At 43.6% G+C, this 14,864-nt stretch overlaps 1 protein-coding gene across 1 annotated transcript in view; it reads left to right on the forward strand.

The window, feature by feature from the left end:
* LOC308697125 (uncharacterized protein) overlaps positions 1–14,864 on the forward strand; it is a 450,215-nt gene that overhangs the window by 6,767 nt on the left and 428,584 nt on the right. The window contains exons 3-5 of the mRNA XM_081376238.1: positions 84–239; positions 3,378–3,494; positions 3,957–4,073. Coding sequence (XP_081232364.1) covers positions 84–239; positions 3,378–3,494; positions 3,957–4,073 — 390 coding nt within the window. The remainder of the gene's footprint in view (positions 1–83; positions 240–3,377; positions 3,495–3,956; positions 4,074–14,864) is intronic.

Raw genomic sequence — 14,864 nt, forward strand, 5'->3', positions numbered from 1 at the left:
ACATAACAGGGTGTTGTGTGTGTTTGCCAGGGTTGGTGTAGTGATCTGTTGTCTCTATCATATTCTGGTGCCGGGATATACAGTAGTTGGAGCCACTCAGGGTCTTTAAACACTGTCCAGAGACAGTTTAAGGGTGACAGATCAATCTTACCGGAGTCCAGCTGTGTGTCCATGAAGAGTGACCAGTCTATGGGGAATCCAATCTACTTTAAGGGAAAACACACATCAACTGATCTGAGGTACAACATTTCATAGATAGATAGATCTTCTCGAGTTACATGCATGCAAACTTTGGAAAAGACTATTGTTTGGCTGTCAGACAGGTTTGTTCTATGCTTTTATTTTAATAGAGGAAAACAAGATACATTTATTGAACTGAACCACATAGGCCTTGAAAAATTAAGATAAAAACTGCTTTGTGTTAACCCTTGTTCACAAAGCAGTCTGGTGTAATATGATTAGCGTAGACATTAATGATTTTAGGTAACTTGAGGGGCAGATTCCCATCATAAACAAAATGAATCCACTGTGTCTTCAGTGGCCGTGAGTAAATGAAGAGTCTGATGCTCACTCTTACATCCAACAACAACACACTGGCTTTCTTAGTAGGGAACTGGGGCATTTCTCTCATCACTACAGCGGCTCCAGCACGTGGAAAATGGCGGACTGTGTTCAGGTCACTGAGGGCGGGGTCTATCAGCATTAGTGGGCGGGGCCTAGGCATTTTGTGATGTCACAAAAAGTAGCATCTGCAAATGGCCTTTTCTGAGGCACAGATTATGATTTATGGAGATTCAAAAAAGAGGAGTTTGTGGATTTTTACCATTATAGGGTGGTTGTGTACACAGGTGTGGTTTTAGGTCAAATATAGGAATGGGGCCCTATACAATTGCACACATTTACCTGGATAATCCTTGAGGTTCTTTCTGTGTTATGATGCTTGCTGATGCACAGCGGTGTCCAATCTTTCTACATCTTCATGTACATTATAATGGCTTTTATTCTTGTTTTATTGAAATAGCAGCAGTAGGCTATGACACATGGAACTGTCTGAGCAGTGTGGTGTGGCTTAGACTACGTCTACATTATTCCGGATACATTTGAAAACGGCGGTTTCGTTTATAAACGTTCTCTGTCCACACTAGCGTTTTCGGACGTTTCAGTGTGGATGAGAAACTTTTGAAAAACGCCTGAAAACGCTAAATTCACCTGTCCAGGTCGCACGCAGCACGCATATGTTTGGTCTAAAACGCGACTGCTCTCATGCATTGCCGCAGGACAGCATGTGAGTAAATTCTGTCATCTTTGCAAGACTGTTTTTAGCATATTTTTAGCAACAGTGTGAAAGTGAATAGCACATAACAGCAGCACAATACAGGTATAAACATGAATATCTATTGGACCAATATGCGTCACATGACTAAATTTACGTCATCGTTTTTAAATACCACCGGTTTCACAGTCCACACTACAACACGAAAACGGCGTTTTCAAATGTATCCACTTTGGAGTGCGTTTTCAAAAAAGCTTCGTTTTCATTAATAAAAATGCTGTTTCAGTGTGGACGCAAGGCCAAAACTGAGAGAAAAATGTACGTTTTCAAACGAAAACGTATTAGTGTGGACGTGGCCTTACACTTGCCATATCTTAATTTTCACCCCAGTGCAGTCACGGTACTCTCATTTCAACAGGTTATTAACAGTATTAATACGCATCTTTTATATAAAAATTATTTTTTGGGGGAGCCTGACTTTTGGGGGCTCAAAGCAGTCCTTACCTTTGCACTGCCGACACACATTTATTAGGGCTGCACAATTAATCGAATTTCTAATCGCGATTACGATTATGGATGCCACGATTACGTAATCGTTCAAAGCCACGATTACAAAAAAAAAAAAAAAAAAAAAAAAAAAAATCCACTCTGCGTGCATTTAGAGCATGTTATAAGAGGCGAATCACAGCTAGCCTACTTCAGAAAACTCAGCACAATTATGATAGGAACTACCAGGCAGCAATGTATGTGTACGCTGAAATAAAAAGTATTTCACCTCAGAAAAACGGACGTTCCTGTCATGTCAGCCGTTATAGGCTACGTACACTCTTCAATTCCACGCGCAAATGCGGCGGCGCGCGCTGTCTATAAAGTGCAAAGGAAACTACGAGCATGCAACGTTGTGACGTTGTAAATGAGTAGGCCTAAGTCACGAAATAAAAGTAAAATACCAATAAAACACGTTACTGTTACGTCGTGTGTTAGCTGAGAAGGATTTGCATGCAGGGATGATTTTCATTCTATTCACCAGGAGCAGTTTCCATGTTTCATTAATAGTTTGTGTTAATATTGTGTTTTCACCATGGTAACTGTCGTTTCAATATTAACCCAAAAATGCGACTTTATTTTCACTTCTTGTTATTTTTTATATTTTTAAATGACTGGCTCATACCAACATTGTATTAACAAAAGCTAGTTTGGGACTGCTATTTAATAGCTTTAGCATCTATGCATAATTTTTATTTCTTAGTAGTCTTTACTATTAGTCATATTCTTACAATTTATGTGTATAAAGGGGGACAGTGTGTGTGTACACAATTTTTAAGTAAACATGTATAATAATCTATCTATCTATCTATCTATCTATCTATCTATCTATCTATCTATCTATCTATCTATCTATCTATCTATCTATCTATCTATCTATCTATCTAGCCTATCTATCTTATCTTCAATGTAAATTGTGATAATGTAATTAATAATCACAATTACAATTTCAAGGGAATAATCGGCAATTATGGTTTTTGTCATAATCGTGCAGCCCTAACATTTATGTTCAAACACCATGTAAAGGTGAGTTTTGCATTATAAGTCCCCTTTAACTCTTTACCCGCCATTGATGGAATTTTCCGGCTTTCTGTGTTTTCACTGTTATACGGTTATACGGTAGGGGGCGCTATTACACATCCCCTGAAAGAGTATTATCTCCTGATCAAACCACAGGCGACGAAGGTGAAAAAACAAGCGATCTCATATGTAATCATATGCTTATGCAAAATTGCGTGATCATCAACATTAAACAGCATATAAATAAAAACTGCCTAATGTTACTTAGGTGTTGATAAAAAAATGTATGAAGCTAGAATAAAACTGTTTTTTTGTTTGTTTTTGTTTTAAAGGGGAGGGTCTATTCTTTCTTCTGATATATTGCATGTTCAGATATTCATACAAAAAAAATATTCTGGGGACCATGAAAATGTTGTGAAAATGGTAAAAATCACTGGCGGTGGCTGGTAACTTAAAAAATAAATTATTTTCATGTAAAATCAACCATATTGGTTCTGGTAGAGAATAACTCTGTTTCTATTCTGTTGTTCTATTAAAGCCAGTTTAAGGGTGACAGATCAATCTCACCGGAGCCCAGCTGTGTGTCCATGAAGAGTGACGCGTCTATGGCAGAGCCAATGAGATTTGAGGGAAAACACACGTCAGCTGATCTGAGGTACAACATCTTTGTTTAGACAGACAGAGAGACCACAGACACACACAAATAATGCATGTATGGCGTCATTTAGCAAATATCCACTTATTATCAAAATACAGAAATAGGTGATGATATTGTGTAAGCATGTATAACTCAGTGACTCACACTATTATAAAGCGCTGCAATAGCAGGAGTCGAGCACAGGATCAGGTCTCCTCTCACAGCTGATCCAGAGCTTCAGTCCTGATGTTTCACTAACATCTACTGACACACAAAACACTGATAATCTGGACCAGAACAATACTGACAAACTCAACCAAACTAAACACAACTACATCACTTATTGGGAAACACAAACACAACAACAGATTAAAAAGCAATGGTAAAAGATGGATGGATTGATTCTCTATATGTGAGGTTTATCTACATAATATAATTAAGAATTCTTGTCTTTGTTCTTTTGTTTTTATTCTATTAAAGTCAGTTTAAGGGTGACCGATCAATCTCACCAGAGCCCAGCTGTGTGTCCATGAAGAGTGGCGCGTCTATGGATCGGACAGTGAAATTCGAGGGAAAACACACATCGTCTGATCTGATGTACAACATTTCATAGATAGATCTTCTCAAGTTACATGCATGCAAACCTCGGAAATATATATTTTTGGCTCTCAGACAGGTTTGTTCTATGCATTTACTTTTTATATAAGAAAACAAGATAAATTTATTTAATTGAACCACATAGGCCCTGAAAAATATCAAAAAAGATATCAAAAGAAAATGTTGCTAAGAACTGAAATCTAAAAGGATATCTTTAAAACTTCTTGAGTAACAGACATACAAACTTTGGAAAAATACACATGACAGTTTCTTCAGCGCGCCATTTTTAAACTGTCACCGTTTGGCATATGATGCAACAAACATAAGCGTAATTTGCGAGTTATGGGACATGTGCCCACCACTCTTTGCCAGGGTCAATATTGTCCCCACCACTTTTTGAAACATCTCACAGCACGGATGTACCTAATACCAGAGGTGGGAGTAAGTCACAGATGTGCAAGTCACAAGTAAGTCTCAAGTCTTAACCTTTAAGTCTCAAGCAAGTCCAAGTCAATTTTGTGAAAAGCAAGTCAAGTCAAGTCACTGCTTTATGTCAAGCAAGTCAAGTCAAGTCAAGTCAAGTCAAGTCAAGTCAAGTCAAGTCGTAGCTTGGGTCACAAGTCACTGGCAAGTCATACAAACATTTGATGATTTCACTGAATTTATATATTAAAATAAGTTAAAACTACAGAAGTTGTGGACTATGGTTTTATTTGCAACATTTTTTTTAAATATGCATTTCCACATACAGCTGAGTGGTTACTACAATAAAAATCTTAAAAATAAAAAATAAATAAAATTTCAAACTACATAGCCTAAAATGTAAATGTAACTGAAATTAAGCCAACATTAAAGCATGAAAAATAAATATGCCTCAAACATTGCAGAAGACCATTAAAAGGTATTAAACAATTCAAGTATAATGGTTCCTATGCCACCAAATGGCATTCTTCAAACTGGCATCCCCTTTATGGAACATGAACACATCCTTAACAACAAGTTAGATCTTTCCTTTTTAACAAAAGAATAACAAGAAAAAAACAGGTGGATTGACTATTGTACATTTTTAATCTGTGTGGGTGAGTGATTTATTAATATCTGTGAATGAATGTGTGTGCATGTGTATGAGTGAAAAGTGTATTGTTTGCATGTCCATGGTTGTGTTTGACTTTGTGTGTGTGTGTGTGTGTGTGTGTGTGTGTGAGAGAGAGAGAGAGAGGTGATTTGATTGAGTGTGATTGATTCATTAATATTTGTGAATGAATGTGTGTGCATGTGTATGAGTGAAGAGTGTATTGTTTGTTTGCATGTGTGCATGGTTGTGCTTGCAAGTTTGAATTTTTGTTTCGTTTATTTGTGTATGCATGGATCGGTTCGAAAATCTGTATGTTTTTTTTTTCTTTGCGTGTAGGTGTCTTTTTACAATCTTTAATGTGCATCACCAAAAACTATCCAATTATTAGTCACTGTACACATGCTATTATGCTATTAAAGGACAACTCCGGCGCAAAATGAACCTGGGGTGTAATACATGGGAACCGAGTCGACCGTTCTCTGGGATTTGTTTTCATGATAATCGAATGTAAAGAGTTTTATCTCAAAAAACTGTTTAGCTTATAACGCTAGTATATGGGGCATAGAGTAAATAAAAGAAATCGCTTTGTAAAATAAATTTTTGTTTTCAAGAAAATAATATTTTTTCTCTGTGCTTTTGTATGTAAGGGATTGTTCAGATCATAAAAAAATCATTAATCCAAGGCACTCAAATATTATTAAAAAAATATAGAAAGCCTTTATTTCATCATGGCCTTAATATTTCAAAATCAGGTGACAAGTACTTGCACGCCACACCTACGCGTTGCGGCTAATGAGCCTAAGTTCGTCAGGGTGTGTGACCAAGTTACAACATGGAGTTCGGAGTTCTCTTGACTGAGTAGCAATTAAATACTCGTGTAACAATCACCTGGTCACTGTACAGGACAAGCAGGAGAGAAAATTCAAATAATACAAAGAAAACGTATCTCACCCAATATAGAAATAAATCGAACAAATAAAAAAATAAATTAAAAATCAACAAAATCACGAATGAACATATAAAAATCAAGATCCACACATCAAAAATGCATATAATATTGGGTGAGATACTTCTCCTTGTATTATTTTAATTTTCTCTTTCCTAGCTGCCTGGCCTAACAGCGTGAAAAGCTGCACAGTAACGTTAGTCGCAACGAGTACGTTATGTGTGCTTGTAACCTGTTGTTAACCCTCTGGGGTCTGGGGTGTTTTTGGGGTCCTTGAGATGTTCTGACATGCCCTGACATTTGTGCTTTTTTCAGTTGCTTATAAACATATTAATGGCAAATGTGTAAATTCACTCTATATAGCACAAACAGGACTACCATAATATGTGAGCCACATGTATGTACATGTTTTCATTTTTGAGAGAATAATGTTTATGCATGGTTATTGAAAAAACTAAAAATGAAAGTTTCTGAAATAAGGCCACAAAACACATACTAAATATGTGTAAATAATACTTTTGACTAATGTCGTCGCCTAGAGTTTTTTCTTCAAAATGATATGAAAATCATCCTGCCTAATCATTCACATAAAACGATACATTGATTTAAGTTTTGTGAAACACTTTTAGTTTGGAAAGCCAATATGCGGATGGGGCGTAAACGATCCAACAGCATCATGCATATTTAGTAGTTCACACCTGATGAGACAATGTCCCTGCATACTTAATGAGCCATTCATTCAGGTGTGTCACCTATAGCTAACTTAAATATACAAGCTTCATAAAAATGATAATTCTAGAAGAAAATTTCAGATGGCATTTTCAGATGGCATATATATAAATACACACACTACCAAATTGGTTCACAGTTGGAAGCATCGCAATTTTTTTTTTTTTTTCACAAATTGTGCTTGCAAATTGTATAATATCCAAGGTAAACATGTCTAGTAATTGTGCAGTTAATTCTCATACTGTATTTTCAGTTTTGGAATATTTATCCTCTCCCCAAATTTGTCACCAATAAAACACAATACAAATTATTTAAAGAAAAAAAATATATTTACCTTTTAATAGTTTGTTTACATCTACCTTGTAAATATATATTTTTTATTAAAAGGGTACAATTACAACAACAATTCAAGTGTAATCTTTCTTTGTAAAAACTAAAGTATACAAAACGTATTATTTGATTACTTTATTTTTGACAAAACATGCTATATTTAACATATGAGCAAAATTGGCAAACAAAAGTTTATTTGATGTGGCAGTCTATTGTACAGTAAAAACTTTATAATCTATTCAAAACTAGTCAACGTCTTTCAAAACTAAAGTATACATTTTATCATACGTATTTCAAAGTAAAGGATTTATTAGTTAGTTGATGACTTTATTTTTGACAAAACACGTATATATTCCTCATCTCAGTATAGCAATAGAGTTTGCTAAAAGCTGTTCATTCAATACAGCAGTATTTGAAAATCGATAATATTTTGTAAAATTACATTTATATTTGCATTTATGTCAAAACCTAGACACTTTTAAACATCAAAATGACATTTATTAATATGTATTCGTGTCAAAATGACACATAAACAGTTCCCTTTCGTTGTCACTCCGAGTTACGTCGGATGACGACAAATGGGGTTTCGCTTAGAAAGCCTATCATCTTCGAGTATATAAAACGAGCCAATGGCAATGAAATGCCATGGGTCTGCGGAATTTGCATAGCGTATCTCCGCCCCACGCAGGGGGTATATAAGGAAGTGCGCGAGCAACATGCAGATATGTTTTCGCTTCGGAGCCAAGTTCAATGCTTCACTCCACAAGCCTTTTGACTATCATCTCAAATCTCTTCGAGACGAGTGGCTCTTCAGAGTGTTGGTGTGACGGCGGATTCCAGCGAGATCGCATTTCCTGCTGCTGGTCTGTGCAGTGATCTGCCGACAGTGAGTGTGTTTTCTCCCTGGGCGTTTCGGCACTCTGTTGAGCTTTTCCAATCTCTAAAAGAGCTGCACGCGGCACGTCTTTTTAAAGACGGTTCGCCCGTGTATTTCTGTTTCCTGGATGTGTGTGCGCATCTGCCTAACGGTCGCGAGCGCTGTTTCGCGTGTTGGGCTTAATCACGCTTAGCAGCGCTCGTGGATGAGTCATGTTTTCATTGCGGGAACATGACCATCGCGATGTTTATAGATCGAGACTCAATGATCTCTCTGTGAGTAGAGTCCCCTCTGCCACACCCCAATTTATCTCTTCTTCAAGAGGGGATACTTTGGCTGGTGGCCAGGGTGGTCTGAGGGTTACGGTGTGGCACAACAACCGACGAGTCATTCCTCGGGCCACACCCCCCTCCACATTGCAAACCGTGGAGCTTCTGTATATGCCTGGTTTCCTGAGGGGACCCAGTGTTTTATTCAGGGCTCCGGCAGATGATCTCATGTCACTCACAGCATCACAAGGCAGGCTTGATTTCTCTGGAAATGAAGTTCGGCTGCGTTGCCTCCCACGGGAGTGCCATCGTTGCCGGGACTGATTCAGAGCTGTCAGCCATGCTTTCCCAGACAGCTGAAAGCATCGGTTGGAGTGGCGCTGCCCTCCCCCCGAGCGCTGTAGGCTTCGTCCGGATGTGCATTAGGACGCCTCCACTCCGCGAGAGTCCACGTGACTTTTCGCGGCCCACGGGCGTTCTCCGCCTTCGCTGCTTTGATCGCGCAGCGATCATGGTCTGTATGTTCTCTGTCACTATCGTGACACAGTCGTGCAGTTCTGTGTGTCGCCTGCGCCTTCGTTGCAGTGCTGTCCCGGGAGTTCTGTCTGAACCGGCCGCAGTGGAACGCTAGTCCTTCCCTGGCCAACCCTGACAGAACGCGGAAACTCTAACCACGCCCCCATCCTGGGACGCTATGCCTCCCATGCCGGGCCTGGTTGTTCCGCCACGCACACTACTGACCTCGCTCAGGCGACATCGGTACCTGCGTGATCCTGGGTCAGGTGATGCCCACTAATGTGGTCCAGACATGGGCTTAGCCAGGTTGATGTAGGGCGGTCTGAGAATTAATTTTCTCAACTTCCCCATGTCCCGGGCTGGGCTCTTTGGCGGTGTGGCTTCGACCACCTGAAGCAGACTCAGGTCCGGCACCGATGGTCATCCATCCGTGCGGCCTCCTCTGTCTGCTTCCCGCCAAGCCCCCCTCCATGCGGCTGCTCCCCTCGGGCCTGCACCGGACCTGAGCAGGAGGAAGCCGCAGGAGGGCGGTGCTGCCCGTCTCCGCCTCTTAGACTGCTACGCCAGCCTAAGCAGCACCTTGAGGCGGGCAGCCTGGTCGGCGGGGTGGTTGAGGACTGCGCCCAACAGTCTTCGATCAATCCACAAGCAGACTGAGGCTTCTGCACTGACGGTCATCCGTCGGTGTGGTCTGCTTAGTCTGCTTTCCGCCGACGCCGCCTCCTTGCGGCTCCTCCCCTCGAGCCTTCACTGGCCTGAGCACAAGGGGGTCGCTGGAGGCTGGCACCGCCTGTCTCTGCCCCTTAGCCGGCTAACACCTGGCTGAGCAGCACAAACCTGAGACAGGCAGCTTGGAGTTAGGGCTCAGTTCTTCAGGAGCTGGTAGCAGGACCACTCCTTCCCCCGCTGGAGGGCTGGGGGAAGATCTCCACAAAAGAACTAATGCTCTTTTTCTGAGCCCCAAGAGGCTGTGGATGACAGCACGCGCCGCCCACAGGCCACGCTCCTCTCATCCCCCTCTGTCGCCTGACCCCTGTCAGAGCACGCCCCCGTGGGACGCTGGTCCTCCCCTGGCCTCCTCTGGCAGGACGCGGTTAATGGCCGTGCCCCCCTACCGGGCCGCAATGCCACCCACGCCTGGGCCGGTCATTCCGCCTCGCTGCACCCCCGACGGTACGTCTGTGGTTCGAATAACCCCGCTGGCGCAGTTTCTGGAGGCCTAGCTAGAGCTTTCCGGACTGTCCCGCCGGGTCGGAGAACCATCAGGCTCCTCGCGTCTTCACGAAGGTCGTCGAGGCAGCCCTTGTTCCCCTACGCGAACACGGGGTTCACATCCTGACTATCTCGACGACTGGCTGATCCTAGCTCACTCTCGAGACCAGGTTTGCGGACACAGGGACCTTGTGCTCCGGCACCTAGCTCGTCTGGGCCTTCGGGTCAACTGGGAGAAGAGCAAACTCTGCCCAGTGCAGAGGATCTCTTTTCTCGGTATGGAAATCGACTCGGTCGCCATGTGCGCGCAGCTTACGAGCGAGCGCGCGCAGTCACTGCTGACTTGAGTGCGGTCCCACTGAGACTTTTTCAGAGGCTCCTGGGGCATATGGCAGCCGCAGTAACGCCGCTCGGTTTGCTTCATATGAGACCGCTTCAGCTTTGGCTTCGCGATCGAGTCCCGAGGTGGGCATGGCAACACGGCAGGCTCCGAGTCCCAGTGACTCCGACCTGCCGTCAGACCTTTTCCCCGTAGTCGAACCTCAATTTTCTACGGGCCGGAGTTCCCTTAGAACGAGCTTCCAGGCATGTTGTTGTAACAGATGCCTCCACCACGGGTTGGGGTGCCATGTGCAATGGACAGGACAGGACCCCAGCGCCTTTGGCATGTCAATTGCCTCGAGTTGCTGGCTGTACGCCTTGCCCTGCACCGCTTTCGGGCGTTGCTCAGGGGTCAACACGTACTAGTCCGATCAGACAATACCGCCACAGTAGCGTACATCAACCGTCAAGGTGGTCTACGCTCCCGCCGTATGTCGCAACTCGCCCGCCACCTCCTCATATGGAGTCAGAAGCATCTGAGGTCGCTTCAAGCCATTTATATCCCGGGAGACCTGAACCAGGCTGTCTCGGCTTCGGCCTCTCGCTGGAGAATGGCGACTCCATCCCCAGACGGTCCAGCTGGTTTGGGATCAGTTCGGGGACGCACAGGTAGATCTGTTTGCCTCCCACGACTCGTCCCATTGCGACCTGTTTTATTCCCTGACCGAGGGCACGCTCGGCACGGATGCACTGGCGCACAGCTGGCCGCGGGGCTTCCGCAAGTATGCGTTTCCCCCAGTGAGCCTTCTTGCGCAGACCTTGCGCAAGATCAGGGAGGACGAGGAGCAGGTAATTTTGGTTGCCCCGTATTGGCACAACCGCACCTGGTTCCCAGAACTAGTTCTCCTCGCGACAGCACCTCCCTGGCCTATTCCCCTGAGGAAGGACCTGCTTTCTCAGGGACGGGGCACCTTATGGCACCCTCGTCCCGATCTGTGGAACCTCCACGTGTGGCTCCTGGACGGGACGAGGTAGGTTTGAGTACCCTACCACCAGCGGTGGTGGCTACCATCACTTCCGCTAGAGCATCGTCCACGAGACATGTCTATGCGTTGAAGTGGAACCTCTTCGTCAACTGGTGTTCTTCTAAAAATCTTGAACCCACGAAATGCCCCATCAGTGTCGTGCTTTCCTTCCTGCAAGAAGGGTTGGAGCGAAGGCTGTCTCCCTCCACCCTGAAAGTGTATGTTGCCGCCATTGCCGCACATCACGACGCAGTTGATGGTAAGTCCTGGGGAAAGCACGACCTGATCGTCAGGTTCCTGAGGGGAGCCAGGAGACTGAATCCTCCTCGTCCTCCCCTCGTACCCTCTTGGGACCTCTCAGTGGTTTTAACTGCCCTGCAGAGTGCTCCCTTTGAGCCTCTGCAATCAGTGGAGCTTAAGTTCCTGTCAATGAAGACAGCGCTCCTGGTTGCATTGGCCTCCATCAAGAGGGTAGGGGACCTGCAGGCATTTTCGGTTGACGAAGCGTGCCTGGAATTCGGGCCGGCTAACTCTCACGTGATCCTGAGACCCCGGCCTGGATATGTGCCCAAGGTTCCCACCACACCATTTCGAGATCAGGTGGTGAACCTGCAAGCGCTGCCTTGGAGGAGGCAGACCCAGCCTTGGCACTGCTCTGTCCAGTACGCGCCCTCCATGCTTACGTGACAGAACGCAGTGTTTCAGGACCTCAGACCAGCTCTTTGTCTGTTATGGTGGGAAGCTGAAGGGAAAGGCTCTCTCCAAGCAAAGGTTGTCTCACTGGATAGTGGACGCCATTGCTTGGCTTACCAGCAGCAAGGTCGACCATGCCCCCTTGGTGTGACGGCCCACTCCACCCGGAGTGTGGCATCCTCTTGGGCTCTAGCGCATGGCGCCTCGCTAACAGACATCTGCAGAGCTGCAGGCTGGGCGACACCTAACACATTCGTGAGATTCTACAATCTCCGAGTGGAGCCAGTTTCTTCTCATGTACTCGCCTCAACTAGCTGGTACTAGATTCTGCTCAGGTGTCTTCGCTTGCTCGCCATTCCTCTCCACGGACGGGATACGTGCGGTATTTACTCAGGTGAGCCTAATAAGCCCTGAGTCTCCTCCAGCACTGACGACGTCAACGCCAGAGTTATGCCACCGGCAGCTTTCGCGTTGGCTAGGTGCCTCCATGTGCATGGTTCCCCTCCGGGCGACCCCCACATGTGTATTCCACTGTAAGCCTCCTTGAGCATGTGTTTTTCCCTTGGCAAGCCACCTTGCCACCCCTGGGGTTGAAATATTCCACCTGCGGCTGGACACCCCAGTGATTCTCCATATGCAGTTCCTTCGGGTCATATGTGTATTCTTAAGTCCCCCCCTTCGGGCTGGGCATGATTGCATATTTCCACTGGATATGCTTCCCAGAGTACCTTGGTATTCCTGTGTTAAGTAGGACTCCTTCGTCCGTGCTAGTCTCACGACAGGGAGCTCAGACCCTACGCAGGGCACTGGAAGACAGTCGAGAGGTGGCGTGATTACACTGGGAACCCCATTCGTCGTCATCCGACGTAACCCGGAGTGACAACGAAAGGGAACGTCTCGGTTACGTATGTAACCCTCGTTCCCTGAGTAGAGAAGACGTTACGTCTCCCTGCCACTTCCGCTGTACCGCTGGAACGCCTGAGTTCAGTCTCGGCTCCTCAGCGAAGACATATCTGCATGTTGCTCGCGCACTTCCTTATATACCCCCTGCGTGGGGCGGAGATACGCTATGCAAATTCCGCAGACCCATGGCATTTCATTGCCATTGGCTCGTTTTATATACTCGAAGATGATAGGCTTTCTAAGCGAAACCCCATTCGTCGTCATCCGACGTAATGTCTCCGTTCCCTACTCAGGGAACGAGGGTTACATACGTAACCGAGACGATTTTCCTATTCAATTTTGCATGGAAACGCTTCCAAGACGCTTGCGAGTCGTGTGAAATATATATATATATATATATATATATATATATATATAATATATGAGCAGAAATTGCTAAACAAAAGCTTATTTGATATGGCAGTATATTCTACAGTAAAAACTGTACCCAAATCTAGTCAACAAAATGTTGTCTTTCATATTTTGCCTGACTGTAACTTTGTTTTTATGAAATATTACGGCATATAAATGTTAATTTGCAGTTTAATACATTGCTTATACAAATAGCCTACATTTTATTTCAACATATTTAAGTCGATTTTTTCTCATCTCAGTATAGCAATACAGTTTGCTAAAACATCATCATTCATTCACACACGCGATTTAAATTTAACCCTCTGAGGTCTGAGCTGTTTTCTGGGCCCTGGAGGTGTTCTGACATGCTCTGACATTTGTGGTTATTTCTGTTACTTGTGACATTTTCATGGCTAAAGTCTAATTACACTGTATTCAGCACAAACTCTGCTACAATAATATATCAGCAGCATGTATGTAAAAGTTTGAAGTTTTGAGATAATGACATTTATGCGTGGTTTGTGAAAATACAAAAATAAATTCTCACTGAAATAAGGTCATGAAACCCATACTGATTATTTCTTCACAAGACTTTTGAAAATTGTATGACGTAGCCTGGAATATTTGCTCTAAAACTATGTGAGAATCACCCTGACTGCTCATTCAGAGAAGACAATATATTGATTTAAAAAATTTACGACGTGTTTTGTGTGATAAAGCAATATGCGAAGGGGCAGATCATCTCATTAATATGAAAGCTTTCCACACCTGAGAAAGACAAAGAACCTCCCTAATGGCCCTATTAGGAGCTTATCAGGGCCCATCATTCTGACCACCCTTGCACAAAGAATGAGGAGATTTAAAAAAGAATGGCTTTTAAAATTGTTTGGATTTATTTACAACAAAACATAATCCAAAGATACACAACAAAAAAGTACCATGTTCATGTACAGAGACATGTACTGTGAACGTTGAAGTCAGCAGGACTCAGTGGCATCTAGGCCCTGACAAAAAAAAAAAAAAAAAAAAGTGAACATACTGATATCAAGAGAAAGGCCTGCACGATTTTGGGAATACATTTTAGATTTTTCTTGTTAAAATTGCTTTTTAAAATTCACAGAATACACACACACACTCACACAAATGTTTCCAACAATATATTATATAATGAACACCAGGTTTGTTGTGCCTTGTAGGTATAGGCTATGCGCAGTGCTGCATAAAATAATAACAATATAGCAGCCTATTCACCTTATTCCGGAAGTAGCACTGGGTGGCGCCATCCGCGTAATCTCACTTCCTGGTTTAGCTACTTAGCGCTTTGTTTGTCCTGGTCCAATCTGTTATCTGTCTTGATATAAGTAGATAGACTATACTATTATAGCCAAATGTGTTGGCCTATGGTTATTAACAACTGCTGCAACGTACTAAAGTACATTTCACTTGAAGCTTTTGAAACAATGCCACAATCAAATTATTTAATAGCTGTGTCTTTCTAATAG

This window comes from Scardinius erythrophthalmus, assembly GCF_964197995.2.
Source record: "Scardinius erythrophthalmus genome assembly, chromosome: 10".
Taxonomy (NCBI): domain Eukaryota; kingdom Metazoa; phylum Chordata; class Actinopteri; order Cypriniformes; family Leuciscidae; genus Scardinius; species Scardinius erythrophthalmus.